The 22,128-nt window shown below is 48.9% G+C and overlaps 1 protein-coding gene across 2 annotated transcripts in view; it reads left to right on the top strand.

Annotated features, from left to right (window-relative positions):
- Nucleotides 1-683: 683 nt before the first annotated feature.
- Nucleotides 684-22,128, top strand: part of LOC111150333 (SH3 domain containing kinase binding protein 1) — a 335,303-nt gene continuing 313,858 nt past the window's right edge. For both annotated transcript variants that reach the window (XM_022507777.1, XM_022507776.1), the window contains exon 1: nt 684-878. In XM_022507777.1, coding sequence (XP_022363485.1) covers nt 875-878 — 4 coding nt within the window. In that variant the 5' untranslated portion in view covers nt 684-874. The remainder of the gene's footprint in view (nt 879-22,128) is intronic.

The following is a 22,128-nucleotide window of genomic DNA, read 5'->3' as shown; positions in this document are numbered from 1 at the left end:
TGGGTTGCCCTGATCCCCGATCCCGGGGTTACCTGCCATCACCCTCAGTGTTCATTCTCTCACCTACCCATGGTCTCCCACCCTCAACCCGCCCTCGACTTCTCTTCGCACCCTGGGGATCTGCCGCTTCCACCTCCTTTCCCACGTGCCCCTTCACTCGGACGCCCCCTCCCCCACGACCCCCGTTCCGGTCTCGAGGAGTCTCGCGGCATTTCCCGGGGCGTTAGCCGAGCCGCCGCGGTTGTGGGGCGGCCTCGCGGAGCTGGGTCCCTCCCCAGCGGGCGGTGAGGGGGGCGCCGGAGCGTCGAGCGCCGCAGCCGCAGGGACGCCCCGGGCGCCGGCCCCGCCCCGGGCAGGCTCCGCCCTTCTCTGGCCCCGCCCCTCGCTGGCCCCGCCCCGCCTCGGCGGCCGCGCGTCCACGGCAGGCTGAGCCGCAGGCGCTTCGCGGCGGCGGCGGCGGCGGCGGCGGCGGCGGCGGCGGCGGCGGCAAGGGGGGAGAGCGGGCTGCGCGGCCGCGGCTGTCGGGCGCTGGGCTGGGCGGCGCTTCTTCTTCTTCTTCTTTTTTTTTTCGCAATTTCCACTCGCGGGGAGCAGGAAACCCGGCTCAGCCGGGCGCAGCGGGCCGCGATGCAGCAGCAGCAGCAGCAGCAGCAGCAGGAATCACCACGGGGCAGCAGCGGCAGCAGCAACAGAGGCAGCAGCGGGCGGCGCTGAGCCGCCGCGGCCGCCGCTACTGAGGAGAAAGCCGGCCCAGTCGTCGCCGCGTCCCGGCCCCCGCGCCCGGATCCCCGCGCCCGGATCCCGGCGCCCGACCCCCGCGCCCGCCTCCGCCAACTTTCACGCTGCCTCGGCGGCCCGGCCCGGCTTGACGCCAATGGGTGAGTAGGGGACTGCCCGTGCCCCGACGCCCGGGTGTCCACCTCAGAGTGCGGGCGGCGCGCTTGTCCCGGGACCGCGGAGTCGGGAGGACGCTCCGGGGGCAGGGCCCTGGCGGGTGACACCGCGGTGGGCACCCTGCCTGCCTCGCGCACCCCCATTTACTCCCATTCGCGTCCCTGCACAGCCCGCGCGGCACCGACGGGAGCCCCGTGGGGGCCTGGGCGGAGGATCCCGGGCCGGCCCGGGGCGGCTGAGGCTGAGGGATGCAGGGGGTGTGGTTGGCTCTTCGGGTGGGCGGGGAGAGTTTTGTCTTGGCCATTTTCTCGCCCCAGCGCGCCCTCCTCTGCGCTGAGGACGTGGGTATTGGGAGCTGGTGGGCTCCAGCCCAACCCGGGGGTCGCGGTGTTTGTCCCCCTGGCCCTGCTGAGGGGGAAGCCAGAATCTCGGGGTCTCAGGGCGGCCAGGGGCCGGGTTGCCTTTGCTGGGGGCCGACGTGTGTGGGGGGAGGTGGTGGTGCGGGAAACGCCCCAGTACCCGGCCTGGCGTGCCATCCTCGGGTCCTGAGCGTCAGACGCGTCTGTCTTGGAGCCCCTCTTCCTCCGGCCCTGACCGCCTCTCTGCCTGCCTGCCTTCTCTCAGTCAGGCAAGCTCTCCGCTCCGGGATGCTCAAAGGCCACTTCCTACATCCTCTAAGTCTGAAGGCTCTGGGAACTGGAGCCGGTGATCCAGTCCTCGATTTACTGATTGAACATCAGTTCCAAGTAGGCAACTAACCGTTAGGTCCCCTGGGTCCCATGTGGTATAGATTCTGGCATATTGGAGCCACCTTGCCTAGAGGATGTGGCACTTTATTGGGCAAAGGACTTGTGATTGCCTGGGCTAGTAATCGCGTGGCCCACGCAGTTAATATCTTGCTGGAAGCCAGTCTCTGTCTTTCGTGCCTTTGGCAGATTATTTTTGGGTGCTTCTAGGCCAGGCAGAGGAAGGCTGTAGATCATAATAAATCATAATAAAGTGAGACCTTTCCGTGTTTAGGTAATAAGATTTGAGAAGGCGAGTCTAACAGTGATAGGCAAGCTGTCATAGGATGTTCCTGAACAGGAATGCACTGGAAAAGGGGAGGTTTAACCCAGTAAGTTGTTGACAGGCAGTTAAAATCCCATTTGTGGTCATTTGCTAAAATGGTTTTCCTCTTCTAAAGTGGTGGCGAATTGATGGCCTCTCAACTTCGGAGTCACTTTTTTCTCAGTCACTTCTTTTTCTCAGTGCCCTTCTCTGCTCTTTGCACTACTTCCAGTCTAAATTAGTTTCTCTGTTACCCCTTCTCCTATTGCACCTTTCAAGAAATAGTGGTATTACACATTTATTTGAGTTTAACATTTATCTCCCCTACTGTAAGTTCCATGACCATAAGGATAGTGCTCAGCACTGTTTTCTTTGGTACCTGCTGTGGGGCAGGCCCTAAATAAATATTTATTGAATGAATGAATGAATGAATGAATGAGTATGAAACCCTCCTACCTGGTGGAAGACAAAACACTTAGCTCAATGCTCTTGTTTTGCTTTGGCACCTAGTAAGATGATTTAGTTTATTAACAGAAATATATATACTTTAAACATTACTAATCACTTTAGTAACAGGTTGGTTTTTCCTGAGGTATCCAAAAATGAGATTTTGATCACCTTTCCTTTTTTTTTGTGGGTCCTGAGAGGGTTGCACAAAAAAAGAAGTTAGATACAAATGTCTTCTGTGGCTGGACTGTGCTTTCTGTATCTCAGAAGGAAGAGGAGTCCAGTTTAAGAAGAAACAGGCCTGTTTATTATTCAAGCCTGAACTGTTTTCATTATCCAGAGCCTCCTAAGAAAATTATACACTGTTTCTGCAGTTTATAGTCTTTTTAAGCTTAATATATTTTTTTTTTTACTGTGATCATTACAAAGCAGAGGGGGGTGCAAAAACTGATTTTCTTTTATTTCAAGTGTTAATACTTTATTGAGTCGATAGGATTAAAACGAATGCTGTCATTTAATTCATTAAAATGTTTATAGTGGGACTTACAATGTCTGTAGTAGTTTATGGCTAAAGATCACCTGCTATTGTCTTTTTCTTCTTTTTTTTAAGAGAGGGATGGGGGAGGGGTAGGAAGAGAGGGTCAGGGAGAATCTTAAGCAGGGCTTGGTCCCACAACCCTGAGATGGTGACCTGAGCCAAAATCAAGAGTCAGATGCTTAACTGACTGAATGACCCAGGTGCTTCAAAGAATTGTTGGTTTTTTTAAAAAGATTTTATTTTTAAGTAATCTTTACACCCAAGGTGGGGCTTGAACTCATAACCCTGCGGTTAAGAGTCGCATGCCCCACTGACTGATCCAGACAGGAGCCCCCCACACCTGTTATTTTCTAAAGAGTCTTCAGCAGTGTATTTGTAATGAAGTACAGGTATTTAAGAATTGATTCTGTACGTCTTCTGAGAGAGCCAACCATAGTGCTGTTTCTGAAGCAGGTGTGTGTCCACACACAAGCCAGCCCCATTCCCCAGTCCCCCAAGGTCTCGCTGGTTTTCAAAAGATTTCTCCAGTGTATCAGTCTGATACACTTGCATTCTTACCTGGCATGGTAATGATTTTTCTGTTGATGGCTAACACAGTGAAATTATATAGTCTTTATTTTTTATTTTTTTATTTTTTTAAAGATTTTATTTATTTATTAGACAGACAGAGATCACAAGTAGGCAGAGAGGCAGGCAGAGAGAGAGGAGGAAGCAGGCTCCCTGCTGAGCAGAAAGCCCGATGTGATGCGGGGCTCGATCCCAGGACCCTGGGATCATGACCTGAGCCGAAGGCAGAGGCTTTAACCCACTGAGCCACCCAGGCGCCCCTTATATAGTCTTTAGTCTGAAAAATAACTGAGGAACATTAAATCCCTAACTCTGAAATGAAGCCAGTTGTAAAATGGCCTCTTACAAAAGCCCACTCGGAATGTGCCCTCAGAGCTTGCAGACAGATGCCTGCAGTGCCAGACTGAGGGAAGGCCTCTTGTCATTACGGTTGCACAAATATTAACGATCCAGATTTGTGAATAGTGGAGGATTTGCAAACCCAGCAAATGATTTTTGTTTAGAAAATTCCAGGGTAACAAGAAAGTTTGGGCTGTTTTTAGCAATGTATTGTTTTGGTGGGAGATTGCCTTATGCTAAACTAAAGCTAGAATGAGTGTAATGTGTTGGTCTCCACAAACAGTCTAAAGTTAGAAATGGGAGAAAAGACTCCCCCTTTATCATTCATGGCCTTTACTTTGTCCCCTTATACCCGTCACAGCACAGGCAAAACCTTGGTACCTCCCTGGTTGCACAGACCTTCAGTTTTTGCTGCGTTTCTGACCTTCTCTCATCAGCTCTTGTATTTGAAATTGTTTTAAAGTAGATCTCATGCAGGAGCGCCTGGGTGGCTCAGTGGGTTAAAGCTTCTGCCTTCAGCTCAGGTCACGATCCCAGGGTCCTAGGTCCGATCCCCACATCGGGCTCTCTGCTTGGCGGGGAGCCTGCTTCCTCCCCTTTCTCTGCCTGCCTCTCTGCCTACTTGTGATCTCTGTCTCTGTGAAATAAATAAATAAAATCTTTTTTTAAAAAAAGTAGATCTCATGCAGTGGTCAGTATTAATCCATTCACCCAAGTCTCCATCCAGTATTTACTGGTCCGATTTGTGCCAGGGTTGTGCTAGGAATGAGTGCACGGCACACACCTGCCAGCTTGGGCTTTTCCAGCTGGTGGGAGAGGTAGGCCTGAATGCAATACTGGGGACAAGATGTGATTAGAAGCCCTGCTGGGTCTCACGAAAGGAGATTAGAGAGGGGCAATGTGATTTAGGCTACAGAGGGGAAACGACAAGGCAATGTCTTTGAGGAGATTGTGTTTGAGCTGAAATCTGAAATCTGAAAATTGGGTAGGAGTCATCACTCTCCTCCAGCCGCCGCTCCTCCCCCAGCCCCAGGACCGCACCTGGCGTGGACCAAGCGGTTCTCTTCTCGTGGCAGCGACGGACCACGGCGAGCGGTGTGGGATGGGATCACGTGGAGGACTGGGCCCGTGGCAGGGGCTTTAGGGGAGCGTTCAAGGAAGCTGGGTGTTGCTCTGGTTTGGATGCTGGCCGGGAGCGAGGTAATCCCAGGGTCAGGGGTCCCCCTCAATCTTCTCCAGAAGCAGGGAAGACCCGACAAAGGCTGTGACTGGTGAGGAAGCAGCAGTCCCTCCTGTTAGTCAGGATGCCGGCATGTGTGGGGACATTTGTGATTTGGACAAGGTTCACTTGTTCTCCGTGTTCACACAGGATTACAGAGTGGTCTCGTTTTTGTCTTGTCCCATCCTGGCCACAGAGTGGCCTTGTCTGATGCTGGTGTCCTGGGGAATTGTTTGGTCACTGGGGGAGCCTGCCTGGCCCGCTCTTGGATGGCAGGGGCTGCTTTTCTGAACTAAGTGATTAAAGAGGGGCAGAGACTAGGATGTTGGGGAGGATAATAGCTTTTTAGGTATATTTTGTGGCTCCTTCCTTAACATGCGCCAGCTCTCATCTGCAAGCTGTTCAGCTGTTCAGTTGTATACTGGACAACCGAAATGCCCGAATGGGGCAGGAGATATGGAGTCACACAGAGCAAGCTGCTGAGAACCAAGAAGTCAGGGTGGCTCGTAAGGGGAGAGAAGCGGGGCAGGAAAATACTTGAATCTCTTCAGTGTGAGAGGAGAGTGGAGTACAGTGGTTTTCAGAGTGTGGTCCCCCCGGCCAGCAGCACCCGCCTCCCTGGGATCTTGTTAGAGATACACATTCCCTGGCCCCAGTTCTACCCATTGAATGAGAAAGGAGGTGGAGCCTAGCAATTTGTGTTTTAAGGAGCCCTTCAGGTGGTTCCGATGCACAGTCAAGGTCGAGTGTAGAACCTCCTTGCCTCACAGGTGAGAAAGCTGAGTGTCAGAGTACGTGGGTCACTGATGAGTGCATGGGCACTCTGGGCCAACATAAGCTGTTGTTATAAGTGACACATGGCCTTAGAGGAGGAGAAAAGTACGCTCTAGTTCAGAACAAACCTCTGACGGAGTCACTAAAACAGTACAGTCTTGATTCTTCTATGAATCTCGTTCATGCCGGCTGTCCGGCGCCCGGACATTAGTGCCACTGGCCCGCCCATCTCAGCATCACTTGGACTTTTACCAGAGCATCTCATAGGTCTTTGCCATTATCCTTCTTTTCCCTTCATCCTCTTTAGAACGGACACTCAACTACATGGTTAGCATGATGGGGTTTTTGGTATTTGTTCTTGGTTTTCTGTACCTGGTACCTGTATTAGCTTCTGATTGCTGCTGTAATAAATTACCAAACACTTGGTGCCCCCAGATGCCATAAGTTTATTATCTTTAAAGTTCTGGAGATCAGAGGCCCAAGACAGGTCTCCCTGGGCTAAGATCAAGATATGGGCAGGGCTGCATTCCTTCTTGAGGCTCTAGGGGAGAATCCCTTTCCTTGCTTTTTCCAGTTTCCAGAGCCCTCTGCATTCCTTGGCTCATGGCCCACTTCCGTCTTCCAAGCCAGCAGTGCTGGTCAGGTCTCTTTCCTATCGTGTCACTCTGATACTGACTCTTCTGCTTCTCTCTTCCATGCTTAGGGAAGGCAGGAACTGCATCTGTTTGGTTATCGTGTCCATGTACTGGCACATGGGAAGCCCAAAATGAAAATTGGTTGAGTTAATTATTATTCCTGACCTTCTAGCTAACTTCACCCAGGTGTGTCTTTGGCCCTGCGAACAGAGCATGCTCTCCACTGAGCTCAGTGTTTCTCCTCCCTAGTGTCCATATCCTGGAGGGGATCACCACCTTTTCCGTCACTTCCATAGCTATTTTGCTGTTTGCTTTACCTCTTCTTCCCTTCCCTCTCCCCTCTCTCAGCTCTTTTCAGGGTGTAGTCAAGCCCCCAAAGTTTCTGGAATTAACCCCATGTCACCCACCCTTCTGCAGACGCTTCAGATCCTGAATGCCTTAGCAAAGGCTTTGGGAAGCTCGGCAGCCACCCCTGCCTTGGTTTGTTCCATGCTCGTTCAGGCCCCAAGCCTTGCCCACGAAGTTCCCTTCATGGGGAAGGGATTCCACTCTCTTTTCTGCCTTCTGGTCTCGCTGTGTGAGTTTCCTCTTGCTGCAGTGACAAAATACTACAAACCCAGTGGCTTAAAAGAGCATGAATTTGTAATCTTACCCTTTTGGAGGTCAGAGGTCCAAAATGGGTCTCATTGGATTGATACGAACGTGTCAGCAGGGCTGCATTCCTTCTGGAGGCTGAAGGGGAGAATCCATGTCTTTGCCTTCTAGAAGAGGTGCCCACATTCATTGGCTTGTGGCTACATCACGCTAACCTTGCTTCTGTCCTCGCATCCTCTCTCTTACTGTGAACCTCCTGCCTTCCCTTTATAAAGACCATTGTGTTGTGTTGGGCCTGCCTGGATAATTCGGGCTAGTCCCCGCCCCCCCCCCGCCCCCATCTCAAGCCCCTTAACTTAATCAATCTGCCGAGTCCTGTTTGCCATGGAAGGTAACATAGTCACTGGTTCTGGGGATTCAGATGTGGACAGCTTTGGAAAGGGCTATTATGCAGCCTGCTGCGCCCCTCGTTCATCTTTTTTGTCCTGAGCTGAAGGTTGGTATAGAACATGTCATCTTGTATGAAGTCTGTTCATCTCTGACAGGGTGTCCCAAACGCCATTGCCCTGGCTCATTGCCTGGCATACAGTAAGTGCCATATGTTACTGAATGAATGAATGAGTAACCCCTTCACCCAAGTATGGTTACTGTTGAAATTCTCGGAGGCTCTTGGCTGCCAGGAGTGTGTGTGCAATTCCGGGAGATCCCCCGGGCGCGGCGTGCTGATCGGGTCTGTTTGCTGACAGTTCACGGTGGCCTGCGTTGTAGTGGGTGAGAAGGCTGACACCACATGTCACATGGCTTTGACAGAGAACTGTAGGATCAGGATAGAAAATTCGCGCTGGCAGTGGTTCTCAACTGGGGGCGGTTTTGCCCCGCAGGGGGACATTTGACAATGTTTGGAGCCACTTGGTTGTCACAGCTGGCGTGGGGAGGGCAGTCTGCTGGCAGCTGGGAGCTGGAGGCCAGGGGCCAGGGACACTGCCACACATCCTACAGTGTACAGGACAGCCCCCTAGCAGTTGTCCGCCCCCAAAAGTTGGGGAAGTCTGCTCTGAGTGTTACACAGATGGATGAAGCACCATTTCCTTCCTTCGTCATCAGCTGCTCTGGACACAAGGTCTGCTCTGTAGCCACAGCCTTTGTTTTATGAATAAACCAGGAGGTCACTGGAAAGCAGGGCTCTTTGTTACTCTTTCACCTTTTTGTTCTTTGAGTAGAAAGTTTCTTAACACAGCTCGTGTCCCTCTTCTGTCAGTACCTGGGTCGCAGACTTATAAACTTACTTCTCCCTTGTTTGGCTTCCCTGATGTTCTGCCTTCCTAGTGGGATGAGCTTATGTGCCGAGCGGCAGATGGTGGGTCCTTCTGCCACTCACACATCGGTCCCTGCAACTGAAGCTCTGGAAAGGTCCTTGGCAGTCAGGGCAGCCTACACCAGCAGATGATGAAACTGAGACTCTGAGAGGCAAAGAGACATGGTCCCCTGGCTGCAGGACCCAGCTTCCTTAAAATTGGAAAGAACTAACCATGTATACAGGTAGGTGGTCAGTAAACGCCAGGCCCCTGCTCCCCACACTGAGGCTCTTTCTACAGGCTGTTTCCCTGGTAAATTAAAAAAAAGAACAGCAACAGTTTTATTGAGATGTAATTCACGTGTCTTAAAATTCACTCATCTAAAGTGTGCAGTTCAATGGTTTTTGGTATATTACATTATTAGTTTTTAAAATTGTGGTAAAATTGGCTGTTTTAACCATTTTTACGTCCACAGTGGAGCGGCATTAAGTACATTCAGAGTGTTGAGCAGCCAGCCCTGCTGTCTGTTTTGAAAACTTTTCATCACCCGCTCCCTGGCAAGCATCTAGCTCGAAGCATAGAATCCATGTCCCGTGGGGCTTCCTGGCCGCCCAGGCATTTTGGAGAACACTTGGTGGAAGCCCGAGGGTCCCAGTTAAGATTCCAAAGGAATACGGAAAAAGGGAAAGTATGGCCTTGTGGTTTTTACATGTTTTTAGTCATTGTTTCCTTTGGGAGGCACTTCGTCTTTGCTCTGTCCCTCTAGCCACCTCCCTTGGTTACATCCCTGTCGTCCTTTGGGGGAATTGTGAATTTCCTTTTCCATCCTGAAGCATTTGTGAGTTAGTTACTTGGATAACTTCCTTGGCAATTACCTCGGTTCCTCAGGGTAGTTCAGTGGTAGGAGAAAGCACTGCGAGGCCAAACTCAGCTCTCAGATCTGCGCAGAGAGGCCCGACAGAGGTGTATCTTTCTTCGCCTAAATTCCTTTAGCTGGCAAAGGTACACTGGCATCCTGGGTGACAATGAACACTTGGTTTTCAACTTGATTGTTATCTTATGCGTAAATGTCTTACAGGCAAGTCTGTAGTTTTCATTAGGGGACGCTTCAACAAAGCAAAATGTAGCTCATGGCCCTTACTGCAGTGATAAAGTAGGCCTATACTTAGCCTCAGGAAGAAGAACACCACTAATAACAAAAGAAAATCCTCACGGATACGTGTCCTCACTGAACTGTATTCAGTGGGCAAGAAAAGCCCAGCAAAGGCCTTAAGCTGATTTCCTTCCAGTAGCCCCAGAAGTTGCACCCCCCCGCCCCGCCACTCCGCCTGCAGGAGGCTGGTCTGCCCCCGGTGGGGAACAGAGTGGCAAGGGAAAGTCCTGTTCAATTCATACTGCTGTTTCTTCCTCAGTGTCTTGTATTAAATACTACAAATATTGAATTGGTCATTAATTACTCATTTTGCCTAATAAATTTAAGTCGTGTATAGGTACAGCGTGAATAGGTAGTTTAAATCACCATCTCCTTAAATTTCAACTTCTTATCAGTCAGTATGCAAATACCAGCCCTTGTGTTTTGGCTGGATTTTTCTGGACTGTTCTAGACTTGGAAGACTTGGGGCCCTGTTCTAGGTCTGGTCCTCTGGGGCTGCACTAGTTTTATCCATCACACACCCACTCCCTGTGTGAAAAGTTTTTAATTAGCTTAGTGTCCTCCCTAATTATTCCAGCTAGTTCTCATTTTTGTGCCTAGAGCTGGAAGGAGGTGCCTGAATGTTGTTTTGGATAAGAACTGGAAAAGGCCTTCCTGGCTTTGCTCTCCCCTGCTCTTAGCCAGTTTCTTCATGGATATTCATTTTTTTCACCAGACTGTTCTGGATGCTACCTTCTGCTTGAACATTTTACATACTAGCTTCTGGGTGAAATTCATTTGACATGAATGACTTCATAAATGGGCATTGCCTTCCTCCTATTTTGATCATTCAAAAACCCAAAACCCAAACCCGTCATCACAGTGAACAAAAGGGGGTAGGTTTTCATCACTTAACCAGTGCTTTCTCCCCGCCCTTTTATTCTCCATAAAATATTGGATGGACAACAGAGGTGTCAACCCAGGTGCAGTCTGTCAGTTAGCTCATCGTTGACACCTAAGGAGGTTGGCAGAGCAAGTGTTGGGAAATTGATGGTGATGTTTTAGCTTACTTGCTACCTTTGAATTGTCAGAAAAGAAATGAAAAGAAAGTAATTAGCTTTGGGGGGCCTGGGGAAAGAATAGGAGTAGGGGGCTCACCCATTGAGGACAGAATTTGTGAGCAGTTCACAGTGCTCATCTGTTTATTGGGCCTCGAGACTACAGCTGCTTGCTGGGGAAATTTTAAAAGCATTTTTAAAAGTTTCTGGAAGAGGTTATACATCTACATGTTTCAAAATTTGAAAGGTACGAAGTGCTCACAGTGACAGGTCTCCTGCCCAGTCCTAGCCCTCCGGTTCTCTGGCGATCTCCCCCACTCATCCCCCTAGGCTGTCTGTGTTTTCTTTCTCCCAAATTCTCCCAGGCAGAGTTCATGCCCATAGCAGCAGACAGACATTTCCATTATTTCTCCCTCCTTTTTACATTATGATTAATTGTTGATAGAACTAAAAAAAAAAGATTTATTTATTTATTTAGTGTGCCGGGGAGGGCAGAGAGGTAGAGAGAGGGAGAGAAAGAGAATCTCCAGCAGACTCTGGGCTGTGCTGAGCCCCGAGCCCGATGCAGGTCTCAGTCTCAGGACCCCAAAATCACAACCTGAGCCAAAACCAAGAGTCAGACCCTTAACTGACTGAGCCACCCAGGTGCCCAAACAAACAGATAGGACTTCTCTGGAGCTGGTGGGTTCCTCCCCTGGGGAATGTGCACCAGAATGCTATGCCTGGGTCCTCCTCGTCGGATTTTGATGGACCTACAGGCATGTTTTGGAAGAGTTCTCTAGGACATTCTGCTGTGTACCCCTGAGTCTCGACTCATCTGGGTTTCATAACTGGTAGAAACTTTGTCCTGGATCTTAACTGATGGAGACCACATTCCTTAACTGGGTTAGGACTGTCTCCTGCTTCATATTCTGTGTGTGCGCACACATGCGCCCAGTAAGGACTTTCTTCGGGTGAGGAAGCCAAGCAGAGGCTGTTAATCTGAAAAGGGGGACTTATTACAGGACCACAGGAGCCTCTCATGCAACCCAAGGGTCCCAACAAGCCCTAGAACCAGGGATAGGTCAGCTGTCCCACATGCCATCTGGCCTTCTCTCCTCCCTGCCCCGTCCCTTTTTCTCTTCATGCAGCTCGTTCATGGGGCTCAAGCCATAGTTCCGGCCACTTGTTAAGAGGGATTTGGTTCATCATCCCAGTCCCAAATTCCCATTAGCACCTGAGCTCACTGGAGTCAACACTGCCCCGTGAAGATACACAGGTGGCCGCTGTGGGCCCACTTCTGTGAGGGCAAGGGCGCGCCCAGTTCTGGGCCTGTGGAAATGTTTAAGGAGGGGCTCGTCGGGGCTGGGTGTGTGCTGGGCGCTGGGACAGTCTGCCCCTGGGAGCAGTGCTGGTGAGACAAGGGGGACCTGGGCTCACTCTTGGGGCAGACACTGTAAATGAGGATGCGTGAAAGCCGTAAGCCTGGATACCTGGAAATGCCCCGTACCCATTTCTCCTGGCTTTCTCTTGACAAAGGGGTGATTAGTGTGAGGTGGTGCTAGAGCCTTTGAGGCCTTTCCGTCCATCTTTGGAGTCCCTTTCATAAAGCTCCTGTGAGGAAGGTCCCTGGGCATGCCAGGCCCAGTTGTGCTTCTGAGTGAGGAAGGGGGTTATTTTTATCCTTTGAGACCCCAGTCGTGTAACTCACCTTGGCTTCTCCTTTCGCACTGGCAGGACGTAAAAATGTGTAGCTGTGACTTTGGGGGCATTTGGATGGGTTGATGATCGCACACTGTGGGGGTGGGGTACAGTTGTGACACTATCTGGTTCTTTTACGGAACCTGTGGGTTTTTAAACGGAGGAAGAGATGAAGACATTGTGAAAAACAGCCACTGCCTGGTCAGGGAAACGCCCAGTCAGAGAGATGAAGGGAAAAGGGGGCAGGGGACTGTCACCCTAATGTCTGGCCCGCTGCTTCTCTCCAGCCTCATGCCTTCTCTCCTTTCCACTCTCTCTTCTCCATCCTTTCTTGGTCCCCTCACTCTCATCCCTCACTCCCCCCACTCCATCTCTCTCTCCTACCATCCTATCCTCTTCCCTTGACATTTCCCGGGATGTGTCTCCCTCCTCTGCTGCCTTCCAAGTAATCCCTTTTCCCGACTTCTCCCCACCTTCTCCCTGCCACCTTCTCTCCCTCCAATTTTATCTGTGTCCCCACCTCTCTTCCTGCCCCTTCTCCCAGTACCCTCTCTCTGCTCCCGCCTCCCCCCTCCCCCCCCCCCCCTCTCTCTCACCCTTCCCCCAGCACCCTCTGTCCCCACCCCTTTCCTGTAACTTCTCCCCCCACTCTTTCCCCAGTTTTCTCTTCCCTTCTGCTCTGTCTTTCCCCTCACTGTCTCCCCATACCAGGCTACCCACCCTCTCCTGGCCCTCCTTCCCTCCCCCTCTTTTTCTCTTCTTCTGCAGGGCCTCTCTTTTTTTGTCCCTTTCTCCCCTTTCTTCCTTCCTTCCTTTCTTCCTCTCTCCTTCTTCCCTCCCTCCCTTCATTCTCTCTCTCCCACCTCCTCACTGCTCCATTCTCTCTTCCTCACCCCTCCTTTCCTGTCCTTGTCTGTCCCCCTTCTCATCCAGACTCATCTTCCTCCCTATCTCCCTTCTCCACACCCCTGCCTTACCCTCCGCTTCTTACTAACCACTCCTCTGACTCCCTCTTCCTCCTCCTTCTCATTTCCCACCCCTCTACCTCCCATCTCCTCCCCCTTCTCCTCTTTCTCTCCCTCCCCCTCAGCACTGTCTCTCTCTCTTCCTCCTCCAACACCCTAGCACTCCCAAAACGCCCTTTCTCACTCCCCTCCCATTGCTTCTTTAGAGCCCTCTCCTACCCGTATTGCCTGGGCCTCCCTGCATTTTCCACCGGTCACCACTTCACCATCACCACCTCCTTTGCTCAGTAAAAGTAATGTGGCCGTGAGACTAGGTGAAACTGTCATTTATTGGGTGCAGTGTAAGGTCACAAGGGCCACAGGTGTGGGCCCCCTGGGGGACAAGAAACCCTTCCAAAGTGGTCCAGGGGTGGGCCTATGGGAGGAGCCCCTGGTGCCCCACTGGTCTGGAGGTGTGGGGGGGCTGGGGGATGTGGGGGGAGCCAGCAGTGTGGGGGGGTGCAGGCTCCCTGCCCAGGAGGAGCTCACCTGCACAGGAGCCAGCGCATTCTAGGCTGTTTCTTCTTCTAGCTCCAATATTCTCGAATCTTAAATTTCTTTGTTATAAATATATAGTGACTGTATCACAGGGTTTAGAAAATAGGAAGCAGGAGAATTTGACAGCCCAGACTGTACCCTGATGCAACCACTCTCATTTTATTTTAGTGTACGTCTTTGCAGTCTTTCTACTACATACTTGTGGATGTGGGGCCTGGTGGTTTTTTTTACCTTCATAATCATCTTCAGAGCCAGTGTTTTTAGTTGCTAAATATCTGAATTCACGGATCTCAATTTTTAAAAAAAAATTATTTATTTATTTGACAGACAAAGATGACAGGTAGGCAGAGAGGCAGGCAGAGAGAGGAGGAAGCAGGCTCCCCGCTGAGCAGAGAGCCAGATGTGGGGCTCGATCCCAGGACCCTGGGATCATGATGTGAGCCGAAGACAGAGGCTTTAACCCACTGAGCCACCCAGGCGCCCCACAGATCTCAATTTATGTGAACATTTCCCTATCATTTGAGCAGTTAGAGTGTTTCCATAGTCTTGATATTATAAATAGGGATGTGATGGACATCAATTTCCTTTTTTTTAAATCAATTTCCTTTTTATCCTTTAAGGAATTCAGGTTGTAGGCAGGGTGACATTTTATATCTGTTCTTTGTTTCCATAGCCCCCCGAATGACTAGAATTAAAATGGCCGATGATGATGATGATGATGATGATGGGATTAGGGGGGATTGGTGGGGTCCCTAATTAATCTTGGTTTAGCATTCAGGTGTGAAATTAGGGTACACGCATTGAAAGGTGAAACCTGTGGGGGCTTGGTTCCTTCTCTTTTCCCCTTCCCTTTCTCCTTTCGCTTCATGCTCTGACTGGCATTGAAAGGAACTTTGTTTTCTAGAACCATTGAGAAAAGTGTGTCCTGGAGGCCCTGGGTCCTCAATGTGACTTTATATTTCTCCGGGATGTGGGGCTAAGTCCCATGCTGGCGAAGGAAAGGTCATGGCTGTAATAACCCTCCTGTGGTTTCTGAGCTTAGCTTTGCATCACCATCATCATGACCTGAGACTCCCCTCAAAATACTGTGCTTTTACCTTCAAAGGGCAACAGGAAGGCTGGTCAGGATCTAAAGATCCAGGCCAGAAGAACCATCTCAAAGCCTTGCCTTCATGGTGTGTCAGTTTCGTTAATGGAGAGCATCGTGTGAAGTATTTATTCAGCCAACAAGCCTGTGCCAAATGTCAGCTCATGTACTTGGTAAAAAATTAGCTGAGTATTTATGATGCCCTCTCCAGGGCAAGTTTCTGTGAAAGTTCTAAACTTTGTGATAGTACATGTTAGAGAGTGTTGGTTAGAGAGCATAACCTCTATCACATACTTTCTCCCTTTCTTACATTTTCAAATTGTGAACATAACCAGCTGGTCGTGGTAGAACAAACAAGACAGTTGACCCAGTCCTGCCATATACTGGAATTCAGGTAAATTCTACAAGTGCTTATTGAGTGCCCGTTACTTGCAAGATTGGATAACCAGAGGAACTCAGAGATAGTTAAGGTTCCACTTAATGACACATTTTAGTTAACTTTCATTTCCCTAACTGGGAGGGAGACTGTGATATGAGTATTTCAGGAACCACACCATGAAATAAAGTGTCAAACCAAAGGGTGTTTGTTTGAAGAAATTCTGTTTATCCAGAAAGAGAGAAAGGTCTCAATTTGAGGAACACACATCAAGTTAGAAGACAACTTTCTGAGATTCGACAATGTTTAATCAGTCTCTGAAACTCCCTTTTCATTGGAGGTTTAGAGGGAAACCAGATAGTGCAGGCTTTTTCAGACCAGTAATTTGGAAGGTCCTTTCACCAGGAAAATGGTTTCCAAGAATCCCTATTTTGCCTTAAACATTTGAAAGTGTTTATCAGCTTTTACTTATTAATTTTTTGGTGGTCTGATATGAATAATGTAACATTCACCATTTTTACCATTTTAAGTGTATAAGTTCAGTGGCATTAAGTGCATTCACATAGTGGTTTTTAAAAATTTTTTAATTCTTGGGGCGCCTGGGTGGCTCAGTGGGTTAAAGCCTCTGCCTTCGGCTCAGGTCATGATCCCAGGGTCCTGGGATCCAGCCCCACATCGGGCTCTCTGCTCAGCAGGGAGCCTGCTTCCCTTCCTCTCTCTGCCTGCCTCTCTGCCTACTTGTAATCTCTGTCTGTCAAATAAGTAACAAATAAAATCTTAAAAAAAAAAAGAAAAAATTTTTAATTCTTTATTTAATTTTTTAAAAAAAGATTTTGTTTATTTGAGAGAGAACATGAACAAGGGGAGGGGCAGAGGGAGAAGTAGACTCCTTGCTGAGCGGACAGCCTGATGTGGGCTCCATCCTAGGACCCAAGAATCATGACCTGAGCCAAAGGCACATGTGTTTTTAAGAAATATTTTATTTATTTATTAGACAGAGAGAGAGCCCAAACAATAGAGGAGCAAATGGAGGAGAAGCAGTGGGGAGCCCAATGTGAGACTTGATCCCAGGGCCCTGGGATCATGACCTGAGACGAAGGCGGACCAACTGAGCTAGCCAGGCGCCCCACATTCGTATTGTTGTATAACTATCACCACTGTCCTTCTCCAGAACTTTTAAATCTCCCCCACCTGAGACTCCTTGCCCCTGAAACACTAACTCCCCATTTCCCCTGCCTCCAGCCCCTGGCGACCACTATTTTACTTTCCGTCTCCATGGTTTTTGGCCACTGTAGGCACCTCATGTACATGGAATCATACCGGACTGGTCCTTTTGTGACTGCCTTATTTCACTTGGTGTAATGTCTTCATGGTTTATCTGTATTGTAGTGCATGTCAGATTTTCCTTCCTTTTCTAAAAAGACTTATTTTTTTTAAAGATTTTATTTATTTATTTGTCAGAGAGAGAGAGGGAGAGAGAGCGAGCACAGGCAGACAGAATGGCAGGCAGAGGCGGAGGGAGAAGCAGGCTCCCTGATGAGCAAGGAGCCCGATGCGGGACTCGATCCCAGGATGCCGGGATCACGACCTGAGCCGAAGGCAGCTGCCCAACCAACTGAGCCACCCAGGTGTCCCTAAAAAGACTTATTTATTTGAGAGAGAGATAGAGAGGGAGGGAGGAGGGGCAGAGGGAGAAGAGAGAGAATCTTAAGCAGATGCCCTGCTGAGCATGGGGCCCGATTTGGGGCTCGTTCTCAGGACCCTCAGGACTTTTAGATCATGACTTGAGATGAAATCAAGAGTCAGATGCTTAGCCGACTGAACCACCCAGGGGTCCCCAGCCTTACCTTCCTTTTTGATTCCCTTAAATTTTATTTAATAAAAAAAACTACTTGAAAATCCAGGCACTTAACTAGATAAAAGCTCCTTTTACTTTTAGCTCATTTGTAAGTATGACATAGATTTGCAAATTAAGTATAAATTAACCCAGTAAAGCTCAGATCCACACTAATAGGAGACAGGATGGTGTGTTTCAGAAACGAAGTCTCAGCTGTCGATGTGACCGAGCGCACGCTGCTTGACGTGGCACAGGGTCTTCTGAGTTCACTTGCTTCTTCCATGTCTTTTGTCTCTTCCAACCATGGTGAGAACTCATCCTTCCTACAGGCCATTCCACTTGGAGCGACGCCTTCAAAACAGTTCTGAAAGCTGAACTGGTATTTGATACACACAGACTGTATGTTGTGTGGATGGTGTCGCCCGTCATTATAAAAGATATGCTCGTGACCCCATCCCTGCCGGGCACTCTGGCTCAGTCCCCTCTCTCTGCCTTCTCAGGAGGAGGCGACCATCATGGGTCTTTTGAAAAATCATCATTCTCTTCTTTAACAAACGGGTTTATCATTTCCACATATAGCTCCTAAAAGCATAGTCTGGTTTTGCTTGGTTTTAGTTTTTTAAACCTGGCACCAACGTGCATGCAGACTTGTGTTTTGCTTGTTGTCTCTTGTTTTGTAGTTCGGTTATTTTTCCTGTCTGGTGTGCCGTTGTGTATTTATCCTTTCTCTTGCTGGTGGACTTTTGCACTGCTTCCAGTTTTTTGGGGCTGTGAATGGACTTCCTATCACCATTTTAATAGCTGTCTCTAGGTGCATGTGTAAAATACATTTTTTAAAAGGTGTATAGCTATGAGTGATTTTGCTGGCTTTCCAGAGTGGTTGTACCAGTGTATTCTCCCAGGGAATGAGGAAATAAACTAATGAATGAAGAAGAGAATGTATTTATTGAAGGAGAGAGTATGTGAGCTTGAAAAGAGAATGCCATATTGGTTTTCAAAGTGTGTAATCTCATAGCATAAACACTTCAGCTGCTCCTGTGCCCACCAACATTTTATATCCCAGATATATTAGGGCACAGGCTAAATGGCTGTCACAGAGACCCTGAGATGGCATAGCTGTCTGTTTTCCTCTCTGGCCACTGCGTGCTGACCCCTGGACTGTTCAGGGATCAGTAAGTGGCTCTGCTCTGCAGGGTCATCGGGGTCAGCTGCCTCCTCTCCTATTGCCCCCTCCACCCTTGCTAGGGCCTTGCCTTTGTGGGATTGGTAGGAGGGGTTTAGGGGACTGGTCTGCCCTCCAGCCCACAGGGAGGGTGAAGGGCAGGGTGAGCAACTCTTCTCTTTAAAGGATGTGACTTGGAAACTGCTCCTAGCATTCTCTCCCATTGGTAAGAATTTAGCTATAGTCTCAGCCCTAGCTGCACGTGGGTCTGGGGGATGTAGTTTCCACCTGGGCAGCCCTGTGCCCCATACAAACTAGGGGTGGGAGTATTAGTTTCCTCTTCCTGCTGTAACAAATCACTACCAACTTAATGGCTTAAAACAATACAGAGTTATTGTCTTGTAGTTCGGGTGGTCACAAGTCCAGAATGGCTTGGCAGGACTGCATTCCTTCTGGAGGCTCCAGGGGAGGACCTGTCCTCTGCCTTCTGCAGCTTCTAGAGGCAGATGCACTCATTGGCTAATGGTCCCATCTTTTTTTTTTTTTTTTAAGATTTTTTAATTATTTATTTGACAGAGAGAGATCACAAGTAGGCAGAGGCAGGCAGAGAGAGAGGAAGGGAAGCAGGCTCCCTGCCGAGCAGAGAGCCCGATGCGGGGCTCGATCCCAGGACCCTGGGATCATGACCTGAGCCGAAAGCAGAGGTTTTAACACACTGAGCCACTCAGGCGCCCCTAATGGTCCCTTCTTCATGTCACTCCCACCCCTGCCTCTGTTGTCACATCTTCTCTGGCTCATCTGCTTTCCTCTTCCATGTTTTAAGGCCCTTGTGATGACGCTGGGCCCATCCAGATAATCCAGGATGTTCTCTCCATCTTAAGGTCCTCAAGTATATCACACCTGCAAAGCTCGCTCTGCCTGATTATAACCTGAGCACAGGTCCTGGGGCTTAGCATGTGGACAGATTTGGGGATGCCACTATTCTGTCTATGCTGGAAGGAGGGAAGCGTTCTGTTTCTGAAGGAGGAAGGGGATCCTGGGAGGTAACCATCAGTCTCTGCTGCATCATAGGACTGCATTTTTGCCAGTCCCAGGACTGTGGGTGTGTTTTGAAAGTATTAAATCATCAGAGCTGGGCGCCTGGGTGGCTCAGTGGGTTAAGCCTCTGCCTTCGGCTCAGGTCATGATCTCAGGGTCCTGGGATCGAGGCCCGCATCGGGCTCTCTGCTCAGCGGGGAGCCTGCTTTCTCCTCTCTCTCTATGCCTGCCTCTCTGCCTACTTGTGATCTCTCTCTCTCTCTCTCTCTCTGTTTCAAATAAATAAATAAAATCTTTAAAAAAAAAAATCATCAGAGCTGGTGAACTTGTTGAAGATGCGACTTCATTTTTCTCTTTGTGATTCCCAGGGTTCACGTATCTAAATAATCACAAAAGCAAGCTGTATTTTTGAGGTCTACTTTCTCTCTCTCACAAGTGACAGTACCCTCCATCTGTCTTCTATTTGCTGCATTCCTTTTGTGAAGGCCATTTCCAACTGCTGGCCCACTTGTAGTTTCCTCGGGGGAGCCCATGGAGCAGCTGGCATCACTAGGATGAGGTACATGGTGTATGGTAAGAACTTGGCACAGAGTAGGGCCTCAAGTGAGTTACTAATAAACAACCAAAAAGGCCACACTAGTACATTGTGCCAGAGCCCTCTTGCATGTGAAGACCCCTTCAGACATTCTGTGCACTGATCATACTCCCCTCTCCTAATAGAGAGGAGGGGCCCCCAGCTTGTGTGTTCATCTGTTTTCTGTGCATGTGCGTGCATGTGTGCATGCGTGTGTGTGTGTGTGTGTGTGTGTGTGTGTGTGAGAGAGAGAGAGAGAGAGAGAGAGAAGGGGGAGGCAGAGAGACACAATTTTTTTTTTGACATGTACTCTGGGCTGAATGTTTGTGTCCCCACAAAGTTAATATGTTGAAACCCTAATCCCCAATGAGATGGTATTTGGAGGTTGGACTTTTTGGAGGTAATTAGGCCTTGAGGGTGGAACCTTCATGATGGGATTAATGCCCTTATCAGAAGAGATAGCAGAGAGCTTTCTCTCTCTCTCTCTTCTCGCCCCCTCTCTCCCTCTCCCTCTTCTGCCACCTCTTTTTCTATCACTCCTGCAAACCCTGTATGAAGATACCAGGAAGAGGGTTCTCCGCAGAGCCCGACCATGCTGGCACTGTGATCTTGGACTTCCAGCCTCCAGAACTGCAAGGAATAAATGTTTGTTGAAGACCCCCAATCTCTGGTATTCTTGTTACAGCAGTGCATACTGACTAAGACAGCAGGGAGGAGAGGAGTGAATGTGAGAACTCTGGTGGCATCTGTCAGTCTCTGACTTTGTCTCTTTGGTGGAAGACTGCAAATATGTACCTTAATGTTGATACAGAAGTTTTGGGAAATAACTCAGAATCATCTGAAGTTACAATTTTTTTTTTCTGTCAGAATGTAGAAATAATATAAAAACAAAACAAATAATATAAAAACAAACAAAACAAACAAACAAATATAAAAACAAATAATATAAAAACAAATAATATAAAAACAAACGAATTCCAATGAATTCGGAATGTCTTAAAATGGTGCTGAACTGGATTCTGTGGACTGAGAGTAAGTGCTGGAAACACTGGGCTTATGAGTAGTAGGATTGTGGAAAACGTCTTTGCTGTGGATGCTGTTTTGGAAATTCAGTGTAGAAAATAATCTTAAGATTGTTAAGAGCTGTGAGAGCCATATAGGGATCTCATAGTGGCCCACTGTGTTTTGTAAAATCTCAAATTGCTGATGTTTGGGAATCCAGTTGATGTTTCCATAACATTTTAGATCCCTGGCTGCCCTTAAATGCCAGGTCTTCTGGTATCCTTGGGCTGGCATTCCTGCTTGGCTGTAGTCGTGGGAGCTCTGTTCAGATGGGTGAGCATGTGAATTTAGTTTGCTGTGCTCCCTACCGCTCCCTCTTGCCTCCCAGACATGAGCTGTGATTGACAATCAGTTGCTAGAGATAATCAGGCTTATACTGTTGTTCCTGGATCTTCTTAACTTTTGGGGTGCTCTGCCTACCCCACTAGACCATTGAGTTGGCTTTCAAATATCCCTAAATTCAAACCTTAATAGTTTGAATTCTTTCCTGAAATTACAAGCTGTACTTTTCCTGAAGTACAACAGATTGTACTCTCTTTGGTCGGGGCTGAATCATCCTTTCAGAGAGAGTTGCTGAAAAATTGCAGGTCGCAAAGATTACGTGGCCCTCCAGGTGGACCTGCTATTTAATGATTGACTCTGGGTCACTCTCCTTTGAATGTTCCTGTCACCACCAGCAGGGTTGGTCTTTTGTTTTTCATCTGGTAACCTTGGACCCACCATGTGTTTGTCTGGCCCGTGAATGAGAAATACCAATAGTTTCCAATATCCCAGACTCTTCCCACTCACCTGAGCTGTAATTTGAGCACCAGAACACCACCGGTGTCTGCTGCACTTTCTTTAGACCAGTGTCATCATTGACCTTGGTGCTGACATGTATGTGTTGGCTCTCTGCTGGATCTGCCTTGGGAGCTGTTATTTTAAAATACATTGTTCTGTCAAGAGCATCCAGGTGGTGGACCTTCAGTGGTAGGAAAAGATACTTAAAGGCATAACATGACTGGATAGCTCTGAATCAACCTGATGAGGGATGTCTTTTAGGGGTGAGACCCGGGGCAGTTTGGGGAATGCTGTGGGGAAACACGTTTCTGCACTCTGAGAGGAGGCTGGGGTCAGAGAACGGAGCATCAGGGGGAGGAATGGGGTCTCATCTGATTTCCAGGCTAGCTTGGGTTCTCCCCATCTTCGCCAAACTGGAGAGCTTCTTTTAGGAGTCTTTGTCTTCTCATCTGCCATCCATTGCTTCCTTCTGATAATGGGGGGGGGGG

The sequence above is a fragment of the Enhydra lutris genome, unplaced genomic scaffold (assembly GCF_002288905.1).
Source record: "Enhydra lutris kenyoni isolate GAN:26980312 unplaced genomic scaffold, ASM228890v2 scaffoldscaffold23, whole genome shotgun sequence".
NCBI classification, from domain to species: Eukaryota; Metazoa; Chordata; class Mammalia; order Carnivora; family Mustelidae; genus Enhydra; species Enhydra lutris.
Note: the sequence above shows the minus strand (reverse complement) of the source record. Positions and strands in the feature narration are given on the sequence as shown.